The sequence below is a fragment of the Phoenix dactylifera genome, chromosome 14, assembly GCF_051530095.1.
Source record: "Phoenix dactylifera cultivar Ajwa chromosome 14, Ajwa_hap1_PhDact_Kaust_v1.1, whole genome shotgun sequence".
NCBI classification, from domain to species: domain Eukaryota; kingdom Viridiplantae; phylum Streptophyta; class Magnoliopsida; order Arecales; family Arecaceae; genus Phoenix; species Phoenix dactylifera.
In genome coordinates this window covers 22,889,515-22,906,196 of record NC_143203.1, presented here as the reverse complement: position 1 = coordinate 22,906,196, position 16,682 = coordinate 22,889,515, and the positions used below count along the sequence as shown (strand labels likewise).

The 16,682-nt window shown below is 39.3% G+C and overlaps 2 protein-coding genes across 9 annotated transcripts; one reads left to right on the top strand and one right to left on the bottom strand.

Annotated features, from left to right (window-relative positions):
* The first annotated feature begins 2,939 nt into the window (after positions 1-2,939).
* On the top strand, positions 2,940-12,201 carry LOC103705071 (FK506-binding-like protein). 8 transcript variants are annotated; one of them, XR_005514326.2, is made up of 4 exons: positions 2,979-3,383; positions 6,693-7,589; positions 8,431-8,517; positions 12,137-12,201. XR_005514326.2 is itself a non-coding variant. In XM_008788668.6 (2 exons), the coding sequence occupies exons 1-2, from the start codon at positions 3,263-3,265 to the stop codon at positions 7,535-7,537; spliced, it is 966 nt and encodes a 321-aa protein (XP_008786890.2). In that variant the 5' UTR covers positions 2,940-3,262; the 3' UTR covers positions 7,538-7,975. The 8 variants fall into 8 exon arrangements, 2 of the variants coding, with proteins under 2 accessions (XP_008786890.2, XP_008786891.2); XR_005514325.2 differs by having other exon boundaries at positions 8,639-12,201; XR_003385275.4 differs by having other exon boundaries at positions 2,980-3,383; positions 6,693-7,609.
* Positions 12,202-14,141: 1,940 nt separating this feature from the next.
* LOC103705073 (F-box family protein) lies at positions 14,142-16,442 on the bottom strand. Its single transcript, XM_008788670.6, has 2 exons — positions 15,014-16,442; positions 14,142-14,818 (listed from the first exon to the last, which is right to left on the bottom strand). The coding sequence occupies exon 1, from the start codon at positions 15,990-15,992 to the stop codon at positions 15,057-15,059; it is 936 nt and encodes a 311-aa protein (XP_008786892.3). The 5' UTR covers positions 15,993-16,442; the 3' UTR covers positions 14,142-14,818; positions 15,014-15,056.
* Positions 16,443-16,682: the final 240 nt, after the last annotated feature.

Here is a 16,682-nt window from a genome sequence, read left to right as displayed (position 1 = left end):
TTTGGGCGAGACAAGATTGGTGATGCTTGATCTTTTGATAGCGATTGGGCAGGAACTGCAGCTCATTAGACAAAAATCCCAGATCAAGCACCTACCACAGTGCATGTTTGGAACTGTCACAAGTTTAGGTGAGACAGGATTGGTGATGCTTGATCTTTTGATAGCTATTGTGTAGGAACTGCAACTCATTAGACAAAACTCTGTTCTCCAAAGACCAAAGTATAGTTGTTGTTTCGCATGGCTTGCTCAGGAAGGAACAATACACAACCATGGCTGCCGGTAAATTCTCTTGGAAATTGCAGTATGGTTCAAAAGCTTCAAATCAAATCAAAGCTTCTGTTGGAAAAATCAATGTCTCTTTCCTTCGTTCTCTTTCCTCCATTCTGAGCAAGCACAAAGCTGCATGCCTTCTTAATCCAGTTAACTGACTGCACTGTATCCATATCCTACCAATAGACCGAGGTGGCATAGACCGAACTAAAATGATCTCTGCATGCGTTTATTACAGAATTCAATGAATTTTGATGGAAATATAACAGCAAACAAAATGATCTCTGCATGTGTTTGTTACAGAATTCGATGAATTTTCTTTTGAATATAACAGCTGAGGCCATGCAGATTATAGGTCATTAGGAATTGTTTGAAAGGAGAACCATTGCTGAGATGTAGAAAGCTAAGCCAAAAATACTTTAAATCCTCCAAGGTTCTAAATAGCAACTGTCACCAATTGCCCTCGTTCACCTGTCACATCAACTGCCGTTTCATTTGGAATGGTAAGAAACCAAATCCGCCCTACTCTAATTATAAGAGAGAATTATATTACAACTTTCTCGGACAGAGCCAGAGCAAACTTAATTCCAAGTGATTGCAGAAACAGTACAAACAAAATGCTCCACATCCATGATCCTACAGATCCACAAACATGAAAAATCTATTAACCATAACTACTAAACCTTGTCCCGGTTAGATGGATCGGCAAACACAAAATATCTGGCAAAAAAATTAATGTTCCATAACAATATCTGTACGGCAGACGTGCTTTCGAACATACAGTAAGACTTCATTCCAAGATAGCTAACAGATTGTAAATTCTCGAACTTATGCGGAGAAAAACTTCGACGGTCGGCAGGTTATTTGTGAGACAAGACCTCGAATCTGGCTTGTTTTTGCAGAAACTTTTATGATGCTTTATGATTAAGTCGTTCGAGCCAAAACAGGTGGTTCATGAACCATTCGACATATAAAGATGGCAAGAATTGACCTGACATGTAATCCATTCTGACCCAGACTTATTTGGGTCGAATTTGAGTCATAGATTTTTTAACTAGGGTCGGTCATGGATCAAATTTTTGAACCCGAGCCTTAAATGGATTTGATTTGTGTTAAAGCTTTGACCCAGCTTGAATAGTAGAGAGAATTGCAATTAAGTATTAAGATTCTCATCAAATTATACAAAAGAATTCTAAAACCCTGTAATCACAATTTTGTAGTACATGCAATAGTAATTTGAAATTCATGAGAGAAAAAAAGTCCTGTTCTTGTGAATTAAGTGAGACGCAAATGCACAAATGCATGCTCTAGGCACTCTCGCTAGGGAGAAGGAAAGATGACGAAATAGAAAGATAAGACTAATAACACGAATAGACATATGCAAGAATCTTTATAAAGTTTCTAGTGATTTATTTATGATGAAAAAAAATGTCGCCTAACCCAAGAGCTAGAATTTCACTGAGAATTGCTACATGTTAAACTTATCTTGCTGCAATCATCTTCTCTTGTTGTTTCTATTTGTATTTTATACATGTTGTTCTATTATACAGGATACCAGGATCTTCAATTGAAAATTGCAGTTGATGCCATTCATACTCCAAAAGAAAGGCAACTGCTACAACATCCTCTATTATTACTTAGGACCCCACTAAAGTTCTGTCCAACTAATTATAGAACTCATTAAACACCTCCTGCCACTCAATTATCACATGACTACAGACAATGACAAAATCTCATCCTTTAAATACAAAACTTAATTAATTAACACAAATTATGTCTTTCATCATCTTTAATTAGTTACAATTGATGGACTTCACTTCTATGTACATCATGCATGATCCAATCATCAAATCTTAGCAATCCATCTTCCTTATCTCAATAATTCTAAATCACTTGCAAGTGCAGACCTCCATATCTTACCATCAAAAAAGAGATGGGCAGCTAGCTGCATGATTTTTAACAGAGACATGCAACTCAATAACCATTGCCTTGATGAAGATAGCCCTTAGTTGATAACATGTCTGTTGAGAATTATATTTCAAGAGACAAGTGTTAGCATGTCAAGATAATGGCAAACCCTAAAACGACAAAGGGTGGCATCATGGTGTTTTCTTTTGAGAAAAAGAAAGGCAACACCCACTTAAATTGAGCAAGATCATAAAATATGGTGAAAGTGAGCATCAAACCTAGATCATTGATACGTGAATTTCGAGTGACATTTCCAGCTCAACCAGTTCGTGCCAGTAACATAATAATTTTACTCTTCCCTGTAAAAAAATAAATAAATTACACCACCAAGGTTAAAATTGGAATTTGCCAATAAAAAAAAAAATATGAGATAGGCCTAATCCGGTCCATGTCGGAACGGACATGATTCAAAGCAGGCCGGCAGCTTCCTGGTCGGTACGAAAACAACGAAAAAACATCAAGGGGGAGGGAGAGGAGAGGACGAAAGCAGAGTCCACGAGAAACCATGGCAAAAACGTTATAAAAAAGAAAGTCGAGGTCACTGTCCAAGCACCCTGGCAAAACCTACGACACGAATCCACGCCGCCACAAGGAAACCGCTCGCTCTGGATTGCTATCTATCTACCCCCCCTCCGAAACAGAAAATAAGCAAACAAAAAAAAAACTTTAAAAAGAAAGATAACATTAAAAATTAACAAAGTGAGCAAAATAATCAATAAAAAATTATAATATCCCGCCACGTAAGCGAAACGTATCCTTCCCCAACACCGCCTCCGTTTTGTTTTCCCCTTCTCCCCGATTTTTTCTCAATTTTTTTACCTTTAAATACGCCCATCCTTGGCCTCTGTAACTCCCCGTCTCCGAATTATTTCTTCCCCGCTCTGTGTTTGTGTTCTCCACCGCTTCGATTCGGTCTATTCGATTTTTTTCCCCAACGTTTTGGTTCTGTTGGGGTTTTGCTTTGGTATTTGGGGGGAAAGATCCCACCTTTATATAGAGCGCTCTCTTGTTTCGGGGTTTTGCGATGGTTGGGGAGGGGAGGGGGTCGTGGAATAGGGAGCAGGGCTACCGTTACAAGGAAGGAGGCAGTAGAGCGCAGAAATCTTGGAGGCCGCCCCATCACCCTGGTAAAATTGTTGAATCAGGTCTTGATTTCTTGTAATTTTGAACGATGTAAATATTGCTTCTTTGGCTTTGATTTCTGGTTTCTTTATGGATTTTTCCTTGGTTGGTGCTTGTTCTGGAGAGTATAGTTTTATCTACATTCTTGGCTTCCTCTTTGTTTGTTGATTGATTTTGGTTTTTGGTTTAGCTGTCTTGTGGTGTTTGGATCTTTATGATTTCTTTTTGGGTATGTGGAACTGGGATTAGGTAATTTGGTTTGGGATGAGGACTGCTTTGATTGCTTCTATTTTCTATGGGGTGAGGATGAGGTGTAATCTTAGGGATGATTTAATCTAAATCGAATGTCAGATTCTGTTGTATATTTTTATTGGGTTTTGATTTTGCTGATGATTAAGTGGACTTCCGTTCCATGTACATGGTGGGAATGTTTATTTGGGAAATTGAGATGAAACTGACTCGGAAGTTCTAAATTGAGTAATTGTGACCTGAATGTCGTAGATTCAAAATGTGGAAACGGCATCTCAGAGCGCAGGGTTAAGGCTGCGTATATTTGACTCTTCTCTGACCTCATGGTGGTGGGAGTCTTGTGGGCTGCCCTTTTTATTATCACGATCATTAACGAATTATTTGATGTGTCTTGAGAAGTAGTTGCATTGTCTTTATCAGGACATGCAAAAGCATGATTTTGATTTTTTTTTCTCTTTTAGTAAACCATTTGATAATATTGTTTGTAGGACTTTTTAGTTTGTTTCGTTTTTTTTAGTTGTTTTATCTTCATCATGTGTATATACAGTTGTATATTTTATTCTATTGTTCTACTTCAAACCTAGGCTCCTTTTGAAGTTCTCTGGGATGTTGTTCTTTTGTACACTGGAGTTAGAGATGTGGATTAATATTTTATTTTTTCTAATAAGTTTGTAATCATAAGGCTGAGAGTCCGGCACGTGATCGGAGGGCTCTGCCTCCAAGCTAAATGGTGTTTTTCGAACAATAGACCTTTGATTGCAATAGGTTTTTTCTTTTTGCTTTTTTCTTTTTGAATGAATGGAATTCTTCACTTGTTCATCTGGACTTTAATCTTGATATGGGAAGTCCTATTATTTTTCTGAGATATTCTTTCACTTATAAGATTAGAATGCTAGACCATGTTGACAATCATTCTATTATGTGGTCTGCATATTTATCATTTCAATTCTCAGTTGGTACTTTTCCCTTATTTTGTGGTCACATAATATGTTATTGTCGATTGGAGTTATTTTCAATATAAAATATTAGTTTTCTTTAGGTGTTCTGTGGCTATTGTTTTATCATTATTGGAGTTCCATGATAGTTCTTGGAATTGTTACTGTTTACAGGATTGAATCTTTGAGATTGTGATTTGAAGTGTTTATTTTGGTTATACACAAGTTAGAAGAAAGAAATGTAAAACGTCTGCAATAGGGCATTTCAATTTTTTTAAGATTTATTAAATTCTATATACCTAGGGCTGCAAATGATATCCGATATCCTGTTAATGTGATCCAATTGTCAGTTAATGAGTGCGAATTTGATTTGAGAAAGTAGATCGATATCCTGATTTGATATAGGCAGAAATGAGATGCAGTCATGGACAGATTTGGTTTTAGTCAGAATCTGTCTACAAAACCAAAAGTTTTCAAGAAACCCTGTATCACCTACTCTGCAACCCCACCATGTCACCTTCTATTCTTCTGCTGATTGCAAGCTGCCTTCACCACCCTAGTCCATCAGCCCTGGTCCAAAATCTCGTTGCTTTTGTTGTTTGTTTCCCTCTATGTCTAAATTGCAAATTCTAGCTTATCCACCTTGATCCTACAATTGTCCAAACAATCCTTGAACATGAATGATACCTGATATGAGCCAGGTACATGCATACTTCAAGTTCAAATGAATGGATTTGTTACAGTTTTCATCCAAGACATGAATTCTTGTACATTTAGAATTAGATCAAATGGTATTCGGAGCAACTAGACAAAACTGGGAGGACCTGTTATGAGTCTATGCATATTAGTCCCAAAAAATTGGGTGTAGCCCTATTAAACTTAAATTCGACATAAAATCAACCTGAAGGGAACTTGACCCATTCTGTTAATTGAATGAGTCAGATCTTGGTATAAATCTCAGATCCTGAGTCATATCATGTCAAGTAAGAGTCAAGTTTCTTCATACCAAAATTGATCTGCTTGCAGCCTTGTGCTGCTCCTCCATCGCTTTTAGTAATCTGCTATCCCTTAATCAGCTCTCGTGCAACTGTTAAAAATCTTCATCCTGAACTATTCCAACTTGAAACCATCACGCTGTGATAATCTCCTGTAACCAATCTTGCCAACGACTAGCAGCTTCCCTAAAAAGACTGCGGCTTGCTGCAGTTTCTTGTCCACCTCCCACATACACCATCCTGTTATTATTTGATGGGGAACAAAGGTTGAGAAGGAAAGTGAATGGGTTGGAGGTGGTGCCAGCAAATATTGGCTTTTGAACATATGGTAGAGGGAGAAGAATTAACACAAAACACAAGACTATATGAGAACGAGTTCTTGTTGTGGTCTTGATCCTATGATCCTGAATAGGTTTGATTCCTGGTTCGAGTGTTGCCGTCTTAATTGAGATTAGATATAGTTTTGGACATACATTCATACATAGGTATATTTCTACAATTTTGTGGTTGATGCATGTGCTTTTAGAAGGTGCAAATCTAAGATCTTTGTCTCCCTTCTCCAGTTCTTCCTTTTTGCAAAACATTTTCTTTCTGTCATAGAAAAGGAAGTGTATGTTCATGATTTCAGTCCTTTATTTATAATTCTTTGGATGACCTGTTGGTGTGAGATTTGAGTGCGTCTGGTCGTATGTACCTGGCCGATAGTCCCGCATAAAACAAATTCCCAATACATTTCGGTATGGTTCGAGCATGAACCCGATAAACACTCTCCTTTTACCTGCTCCTTCTATCACCATGGCCAACCGACCAAAGAGACCTGTGTAGTTGAGTTGGGACAAGGTCGGTAATTTAGGTCCTACACATTTCTCAAGCCACTCCATGTCCTTATGATAGGTCTCGGTGTTCCTTTAGGCATGACTGTACATTACTTGTTCATACATTGTGTAGTTCCTTTAGGTATTCCAGTTTTCTGAATGCTGGTTAAATTCTTTTGCTAGCGTCTTATGTAGTTGTTTGAACTTTTAGTTTCTAATGTTATTGTCCCAAAAGATGCCTCTTTTCTTTTTTTCTTTTTCTAAAAAAAAATAGTGATACTCTGTGTTACTATTTTTCACTTTTCAGTAAGTGTTTGTTCTTTTATTTTGTTTTTTAGGTTCCGAGAGTCCATCAGTTCCTTTATGGGAGAAGAAATTCTGCACACGTGTGGGTGCAATTCCATGGAAGAGGTTTTGTGAAAACAAGAAATTTATTGGCATGTATAAAAATGTGTTACAGTGGGATGATTCAGCAGCTTTAGAAGCTTTCCAGAATGCAAAGGCCCGGTTCTATGCAGAGTATAATGGCCTCCCTTATAACATCCCTTTGCCTGACCCAGATATGTATATTGATGAGGTCGACCAAGATGCTGTCATTGATCCTGAAATGGTGGCAGATTTAGAAAAACCACCTCCGGCCCATGCTGATGAGGATAATACTGCAACTAATGGCTGGGATTCCTTTATTTTTACAAACCAACCAGTTCCAGCTTCTGGATGGGGTGATACAGAAGACCCTGTCCCTTCAAATGAGAAAACTGGTGAGTTCTCTGCAAATTGGGATGCTTATATTGAACAAATTAAACCCAGTGGTTGGGGGGATGCAGCTGAGCCCTACTCCTCAAGTTGGGATATGAAGAATGATTCTGGCAATGCATGGGGTTACAGTGGTGGAGGTTGGGGAAAGGGAATTGCACAGGAGAATCCGTTGGTTGCTGGAAGTTATAATTACTGGAGAAACTCTTGGGAAACTTGGGAGAACAGAAATAGTGATCCAAATAGAAGAAATGGAAGAAAGAGAGATGGAGGAGGCCGTTTTGGCTCAAGATTTACGAAACCCAAATACCAGGTGGATGGTTATCAATCGAATAGTAGATGGAGTGATTGCAGAGGAAGAAATAGGGCTGACTATCCTTATCAGAAGACAGTCTATGCTAAGCAGCCTCTGGCTATGTACCAGTGAAACTCCCTGTGCTTGTCTTGGGTGAAAAATCATCACAGATCAGCTGAATGAGGTGTGCGTGGCATGAGAGAGGTCCATGTCATAGTTTTTGTGTTATAGCTATAAGCATTCCTTGGTTCTTTGATTTTTTTTTGAATATAATTTATATTATGCTGCAAAGCACCCACGTCAGTAGTGCGATAAATCAGATGTGAGTAATGGTTTATATTATGGCATGTGGTCAGGCCGAAGACTTCTGCAGAAAGTATCAAACTATAGTGTTGCCAGCTTTAATTCAGTTTTTGTTGATGACTCTTGTGAGCGTTATTTGTATTTCTTAGTGTTGAAAAATGAATTAGTTGTTTCATATAGCTTGCAATAAGCTATTTTTGAGAGATCTTGCTTTTTTATTGGTACTCATAAGCAACATTATGATTATATTTGAACTTGTCCGCTAAACATCTTGTCTTTCTTGCAAACATGGAGCTAGCTCACTGCATGTTGGCTACCTATCTACATTGAATGGTGTATGCTCCAAGCATGCTTAATTTTGTATCTGTATGTGTATTTGGCTATTTTGATTATATTCCATTTGTTTCAAGAAAAGCAATGGCAGTAACTTTGGACATTTGGCTTTATTTTTGTTGGCTGTATCATATATTTTCATTTTATTCTCATTTAGTACCATATTCTTGGTGTATTGATAACTGTCTTTTATCCTGGTTATTGTCTTGTCCATATCAATATCAATTATATGGCGTGTTTACACAAGTGGTTTGTGCTGCATGAATTACACAGAACATTTGGGGCCCTGGAATGTTCTTCCTGTTTTACATTTCAACTAAAGTTCTCTTATCAGCTAAATGGATACATTTAAACTTGTTAACTAATTTTTGTATCATATTTGTTTGCAGGTCCATACAGTGTTGCATTGCATGTGTATGTACTTAAAGACTATTAAGAAGCTGATGGAGTCTGTATAGTCAAGTTTCAATAAGTTGGTAAGAAGTTTAAAGGAAAAAACCATAAAATGTCATTCAATAACCAAGCTAAATCATGCAAAATTCGATAATTTTGTTTGGATTTGAGAAACTCTGTATAATGTGTACTAACTGCATGCAGATTGTGGAGCATGATTTTTAGGAGTTTTTCTTGGCCTATGTGATGATATAAACAATATCTGAACTCACTCTAAAAACCATACAGCATGAATCTGCTCCCTGTGATCATATAACATTGCCACACTGTTTCACAGAAAGGTATTGTATCATGTAGTCTATTTTGACATAATAGTTAGCAGACTGTGTGGCCCAGTCTTCTTAATTCATCCATCTCAACTACATCCCTAACTCATTTTTGATGTTTTCTCAATGCCAATGATACTGCAAGATCTCACTGTTCTTATGTGAATATCTGTCGCTTTACACTGTGCTGTCCTCGTTGAAACTTTCATTTGCTTATCTCAAAACTTGTTAGAATGCATGTGCTTATGCATGTGTACCCAAGAAAAGAATAATTTAGGAATTGGAAACTGTAATATAGATACACAATTTATAAGAATATCAAGAGTAAATTATAAAAATCTTCTTGAGGTTTGCGTTTATTACACTTAAACCTAATAGTTTATAAAACCTATACTTACACCCAGTTAAATTAACAACGTTAGTGAATTCGTTTATCTCATGTGAAAAGTGAAAATTGCCTCTTGAGTGATGAGTGAATTACAACTCCCTTAAAATTAGGGTAAATTATACTTACATCCAATAGTTTGAAAAACCTATGCTTATTCCCTCGAGGCATAGTTTGCTGTGTTGGTACCGAGCTCTGGACCGGTCGTTAGGTGGCACGGGTCGGTACGGGTCCGCGTCGTGCCTGTACCGATACAGTAGAATAGACGGAAGAGAGAGAAAAAGAGAGAGAAGAGGGAGGCCAGAGGAGGGCTGGGGAGCCGTTATGCGGAGGAGGCAAATGAAACAGGAGACCGGAGCGAAGCCCCTCTTCCGTGGCTCCCTCCTCTGCGCAGCGGCTTCCTGGCCTCTGCCGGCAGGTCTCGACCTTTCTTTCTTCCTTTCCTTCTCCCTCCCTTGCCCGCTCTTTCTCTTTTTCTTTTTTTCCTTCTCTTTCTTCCCCTCCATCGCTGGTCTCGTTTCGTCGCCGAAACCATCTCGGTCCGTGGCCAGTACGGTTCGAGATGCCCCAAACTGGACGGCTCGGGACAATTTCGCCGACCATGCTCTGAGGTTTATTTTTATCCAATACCTTAATTCATAACTTAACATAATGTTAGCCAAATCGTTTACTTAAATAAAATCTAAATGTCACAAAAAAATAAAAAATAACCAAACTAGCCTTAAGTTATATAACATTCATAAAAAAAGGAGAACAACAATGAGGTGCCATGGGTCTAGAGCTTGATCTTGATGAATCATCAGAAAATAGCTATATGCCAAGGAAAAAACAATCTAGATCTCTTAGGCAAGTGGATGCCTCTAAAATTTTTTGCTGCAGGGAACTAGTATCAAGAGTTTTGTCGCTTGAGCCAGCTTGTTCATGGTCTAAGCCAGGCTATGGAACCGCAACTGATGCACCCTCCAAAAGAAGTTCTCATGTATGTACTGATTTGGATCCTTGCCAGAGCTATCATAATTTTATATGTAGACACAGAAATTTTCATCCACAATGACAATTTTAATAAATCATATCTATAGTATTGGATAAGTAGATATTAGAATCATCAAATGATACACTGGCATTTTCGATCTATGTGACGTGGTGGGCGGGAAAGCAAGAACAAAACCGGATCATGAAGGACGCTTGTTGCTCGATGCTAGTCAGAAATTAAGGATGCTCGTTGCTGGATGCTGGTTGGGAAGAAAGCTTGTCGTTAGTCGCTCATTGAGAAGGGATGCTTATAGTGTGGTGGCAAAGCGAGAAAAAAATTCTAGACGCTTAATCTCAAAGAGAAGAAGACTCTTAAAAATGGAAGACTTCGAAGAGATTGGGGAGTCGGAAAAGTGAAAGATGAGCCTTATTTTCTTAAAGGAGTAATTTTGACTTTTTAGAATAGTTAAACAGTTTTACTAATGCTGTCAATTTAACTAGGTATAACTGTAGAATTTATAAAATATTGGGTGTAAGTGTGATAAACGTAAACCTTAGGAGAATTTTTGTAAGGTTATTTTGGTCATTTTAAAAATTTTTTTTGACGTGGCACCATTAAAAGTCAACAGTTTGACTAACATTCTGTTAAGTTATGGGTTAAAGTATTGGATAAAACTAAACCTCGGGGTAAGCATAGGTTTTTTATACTATTGGATGTAAATATATTTTACCCCTAATCTCAAGAAGGTTTTTGTAATTTACACGAATTTCTATTTTATTGTCCATCTCATTTTCTAGTCCTTCAACTTTAAATTTTGCCCACTCTCTTTAATCATTTTTGTTAGTTGTGATTTCTTTTTGGGACTTCTCTGTCAGCCTCAGGAGTCATAGTTCAAATTTTTTTAGTGGCTTGTCAAAATGTTGAGATTTGCAAGATAGCTGACATGATAAAACCTCATGCTAAATTCAGGAAGAGACTAAGAGTGTAATCTTAGGAGTACAAGACATTTAGAAAATAAAAGAAATTGTATTTTTGCAATGTGACTGGGGGTTTCTTTGTTTTTATTCCCGTCAAGGCAGTTGCATCAGTAGTATACCTAATCGTCAAGCATTACAGGTGAATCAATCCAATTAGCACAATTGTACGTTGACTTGTAAATTTGGAAGAGGTCAAGAATAAGTGTACAACATTTCGGAAAGTAAAACTGATTAGTTGTTTTTAAAAGCAAAATAATGTTTGTTTCTTCTTGTTTCCACTTGGTGAAGTCATATGTGTTGCCTATACTTTAGAATGAATGCTTGTAGTTTTTATGTACATCAAGCTAAACAGAAGGGGTACACTAAGAGATGCTTCCTCCAATTACTATGATAATTCTCATCCTTCTTTTCAGTTTACTTATCTTAGGCTATTTTAGGCTTCTTTGTGCAAAGAGATGGGCAATCTGCACCATGACATTTTCTGATAGCTTGTTCAAAAATTCAGCATGTATTTCAATTTCACATGTATTTATGAATTCTGGAGATTGGTGTTTGGAATTGGATCTTCTTAGCAAGAAGTAGTGTTCCTTATGTTACTTATTTCCTCTTGTTCCAGGCAAGTGCATTTCTCGTATTTTATGCTTAGCATTAGAGCTTTTAGTTCATCAAGTCTGGTGGTCTTGATAAAGTAGGGTGAGAGTAGTTATGTTAGCTTATGAATTTGTTTTAGTTTTCTACATCTGTCGCTTGTGCAAAAAATGTTGAAGATTTATGTTTGGATGTTCTTAACAACAAGCAGTGTTCTATGTTCTTATTTCCCCTCGTTCATGGCAAGTGAATTACTCATAATTGTGCTTAGCATGAGAGCTTTTAGTTCATCAAGTCTGGTGGGCTTGATGGAGTAGGTTTGGTGTAGTTATGCCAATTCATGAATTTGTTCTAGGTTTCTAGATCTATCTTCTGCTTGTGTAAATTTCTGGAGGATTGCTTACAGATCTTTCTTTCTTTTTTCTTCTTTTTCTTCTGTGCTTTGTAATTCAGGTTAGCAACTTAGAGGAACAAGAGATTGCATTCATTATTTCCAATAAAAATATAGTTACCTGCAACTGCTGCTTGCTTTTGATTCCAGTTGTTCAAAACCACGAGCTATCAGGTAAAATGGATTTGTGATAGACCCGGTAAAATTCATTCTGCTGGTTTGAGAATTATATCAACTATTGGAGACCAGCATCACTGTGATTGTTGTGATAATGATACTCTGGCAACTTGAGATGTTTTACAAGGATCTAGGTTGGCATGGCTTACTTTAGGTTGTCATTTGCACTCACTTAGCGGTCTGGCTTCTTGGTCAGGTAGAATCTGCTTGTAATTAGCAGAGGTTACCCTCTCAAATTATGTCAAGATTCACTAGGATTCAGCGAATAAAGAATTAATTTGCAACAGGAAGAGCTACTCCTGTTTGGTTTGTGGGAAAGGTAAGAAACATAGGGCTTTTTATATTCTCTCTCATGTTGGTGAGCTATTAGGTACAGGAGGGGGGTCAGATCTTCAGTGGATAAAGATGTAGGGATATTCACATTCATTAAATTCTAGGTGTTCAGCTTAAAGCAAGCTATCAACTTGATGCTAGGATACCAGGGTAGGTGTAAACTTCTGGATACCCCATGAACACCTCACGGATGTATCATGTTTAAATGTAATTGTTTGTGATTAGGTAGGTCAGATTTGAAATCGATAGGTCAACACCATTGTCATCATCAGGATCCAGGTTAAATATTTCCCTGCCTTGTGGTGGTGGTCAACAACTTCACCGGAGAACTTGTAATTCAGATTTTTGAAACAGATGATGCTTCAGCATGTCCAATTGTTGCAATTATTGCAACTGGGTATGTCGAAGTTGATTCTGCTCTTGTTCAAGACAGTTCCCCTCCCTCTCTCTCTCTCTCTCTGAGTCTCATGATCAGCTTAAAATTTTCTCCATGACTTTTCCTTCAATGATTTACATATTGGCACCCCAGTTTTGGAAGAGAGATTTCATCATTTTAACTGCCTCTTAATGTGTGTGTTTTCTTTGAGGCTGCATGTATCTTTGCAAACAAGTTGCATGCTCAACATTTCGTCTTTAGCCCTGTTGACTTTGTGAACTGGAGGAAACCCAAGCAGGAAGTTGCCAATTTTTCAGTTTGACTTGTATCAGAAAAAGAAAGAACAGGGTTTAAGACATGCATCCAAGCGCAATATTGTTTGGCTAAGTTCTGTGCAGGAGCGGCCCAATGTATTTGGGGGCCTAAGGCCGTTTTGTGTTTTAGGCCTTTCCTACAGTGGGCCGGCTTAAGGCGAATTCACAGGGGGCCTTTTTTTTCCATTTTATCTTTGAGGCATTTCCTGCGGTGGGCCTTCTTTGGGCCGGGGCCTTAGGCGACCGCCTCAGTTGCCTAAGGGTTGGGCCGGCCCTGGTTCTGTGAGGATGTCGAGGCTGATGGCTAGGATGGTTGATTTGGGGTTTTATTGCTCGAGTCATTTCAGAATACAATGGGACTACGTTCTATTCGTCAGCAATGGCGGCATTATTCTGGTGGGGTGTCTTGATTTTGGGTGCCCGCAGCAAACTAGTCTGTATATGTTGAAAGCAAGGACTGAAAGTTTTTGAATTGATTATTATATTTCTGTGATTCCTTAAGGTTGAATTCTTATACAAGAGTAGGGTTGGCAATCGGGTCGGACATAAACGGGTCGGATCAGATGCAATCAGGTCAGAAAATCATAAACCTGAATCTGATCTGTTTATTAAACAGGTTCGAAAATCATAAATCTGAATCCGATTAAACAGGTAATCCGATCCAATCTGTTTAACATGTTTAATAAAGAGGTAATCTATTTGGCCAACCCGACCCGACCAGTTCGAAAAGGCTGAAGAAAATTTCGAAGTGGGAACCATTCCAAGTGGTGCATCCAATGGATCAAAAGCATCATCCAGTTGGTGCTCGGCTTAGAATGAGAAGGATATTTTTGAAAGTATATTATTTCTTTTAAGTTGGTCCGGGGATAGTAGGCGTGGCGAGTCAGGCGTGGCTCCCTGGCTTTCCTCAGGAAAGAATACCCACAATCTCGCAACCTTGCCATCAAAATTTTTGGTATACGGAATGTGTTGGTAAAATGTATGTCTTATACACGTGGTTTACCCTCTAATATATGCTCATCTGGTGAATGACTTATATGAGATATGTTATTAACTTATTATTATAACTAAATAAATCACGGAATTTATAATCTAATGACTAAAAACATATAAATGTGTGATGCATCTGCAGCTCCTTAATTGTCATTTTTTTTATCAATATTAGACTTTTAAATAAAATTCCTATATTATTAATTTGGAGCAAGAGATCGTTTGTGCGGCTCTCTCTCTCTCTCTCTCTCTCACTCCCAGTTTGATTTTTACTCAAATTCAAAAACACCCACTAAAACACTTGATCAGAATAACTATTTTAAAAAAATAACTAAAAATTAGAATAAATCTAGAAATAGAACACTAAAATTATTAAAATTAATGACCAACTAAATCTAACATTAATGACAAATCCGGTAATCCATTGAACAAGAATCTAATTATGTACTTCTTTTCCCTATCAGCGCATAACGTGGAACCTCCAACACTTGGATCCACAGCGAACGCAAGAAAATCCAAGGTAGCTCCTAACTGGGTGAAAACAGGGGAATTACCTGCCATGCAACATTTCTGACATTAGTTCTCCGACAAATCTAAAAACCTGCAGCGTCTTGCACCGTTTTTTTTAATTAATTACCTTCCAGAAAGAAAAAAAAGTCAGGTTTCAAGCAAGTACGGCCCCAAAGTTAAATTTCAAAGAATTATTATTTCTCTAAAGAAAAAAAAAAGGAGGAAAAGTCGAGTGAAACCTCAAACAAAGCGCATGCTTCTGGGAGAAGAGGAAAAGCCCGCCTAGATGTTGTTGGGCAGGAGAAAATGCTGCAAATAAAGCAAGCCATCATCCACTCCTACGTACCTCCAATCAGCAATGCTCATCAACCCCATACTCATCCTCGCCACTCTCCTCCTCCCAGCTTCCTCATCTCCATCCCCATCGTCGGAGAACTCTAGCCCCAATTCAGCCTCCAGCCCACCACCCATGCTCGCCGAGCAACACCCCGGGCTCGGCAGCCCCTCCGAGAACCACAGCCCGTCCCCTCCCACCGCCCGGCCCTTCCCGACTCTGTCCATCATTGCAAAAGCCCCCCTCCACCCCTTCATGACTACCGTCCAACCAATCTTCACCACCTCCCCCACCTCCAAGCTAGCATCTCCATCGTTAACCGCAGCTTCGAATCGGAAAACTCCACCATGATGGCCGCAAAGCTCCTCGCCGGGCTTCGCAAGCGAAAGAACGGGTGCGTCGCGTTGGAAGATGTCGACGGCGAAGATGAGATGGCGGAGGGAGATGCGGGGGATGGATGGGTTGCGGTGGCGCCGCTGGGACGAGGCGCGGAGGAGCGCGAAGAGGCGGCGAGCCGAGAGCGCAGGATCGGTGGCGACCAAATGAAGCGACGAAGGGTAATGGGAGAGGCAGATCGGTCTCCAGAGACGGTCCGAAGACATGGCGGAGTACCAGGACTTGGAGACACAGCAGGCCTTGGCGAGGGTCTTGGGGTCCAAAGTTTGGGCCAAGAGGAGGACCACTTCCCATGGGGGCGACGGCGGCGGCGGCGCCATGTTTGAGGCTCTCTTGGAGGGAGGAGCCGGTGATGATGATGACGCCATTATTCTTCGCGCACGCATTCTTTCCTCTCCCATATTCTTCTCCGGTCTCGAGCGGTTTGATCGATTTACGCCGTTGTCAGGTGTGATCATCACGTCCTGCCACGTGGAGCGGGTTGGCATGCTCGATTGCCACGTGTCACGTTCGGGGGAGAGCGTGGCGACTTCAGATGGACACGCGATCGTGGAAGACGGCCTGATGGTTACCACGCGGATTTTGGCATGGGGGTGTCAGGTGTGACCTCACAAAGCATCGTGGATTTCTTTCAGCTCTCTGACACGCGCGCGATGCGAGATACAAAATTGGAGTATATCCACGATGGATATATTCTAAAACTTGTAAAACCAAAGTCCAAAAACCAAAAATTATTTAATTTAATTTTTTTTCCTTGTAGCACTCTTGCTGATGGCATCTGGTCCCTTTCGTTCTGTATCGTCCACCCCATAGATCTCTCTCTCTCTCTCTCTTTTGTTTGACTAAAACTAAAAGGGAGGCAAATGCCGACCAAATTTATCCAAGCAAAGAAGAATGTACAAAGCGAAGAAACAGAACATGTGGCACCAGCAGGAGCAGGACTCGAACCAAAGCGTTGCCAGCCAGAAAAGTAGGAGATGGAGATGGACTGAATAGTAAACAGAGCGACAAAAAGAATGCTAAAGCTTATCTTCACAGAGAGAATAAATTGGAGGATGTTCCCTTAAATGTAGGGTGCAAATGGGTTGGGTTGGGTTGGATTCTGGATGACTCCAATCCAATTCGATTTTTTGTTTGGGTTCTAATTTTGGATCTAGATCCGACTCAGTTAAAGATCA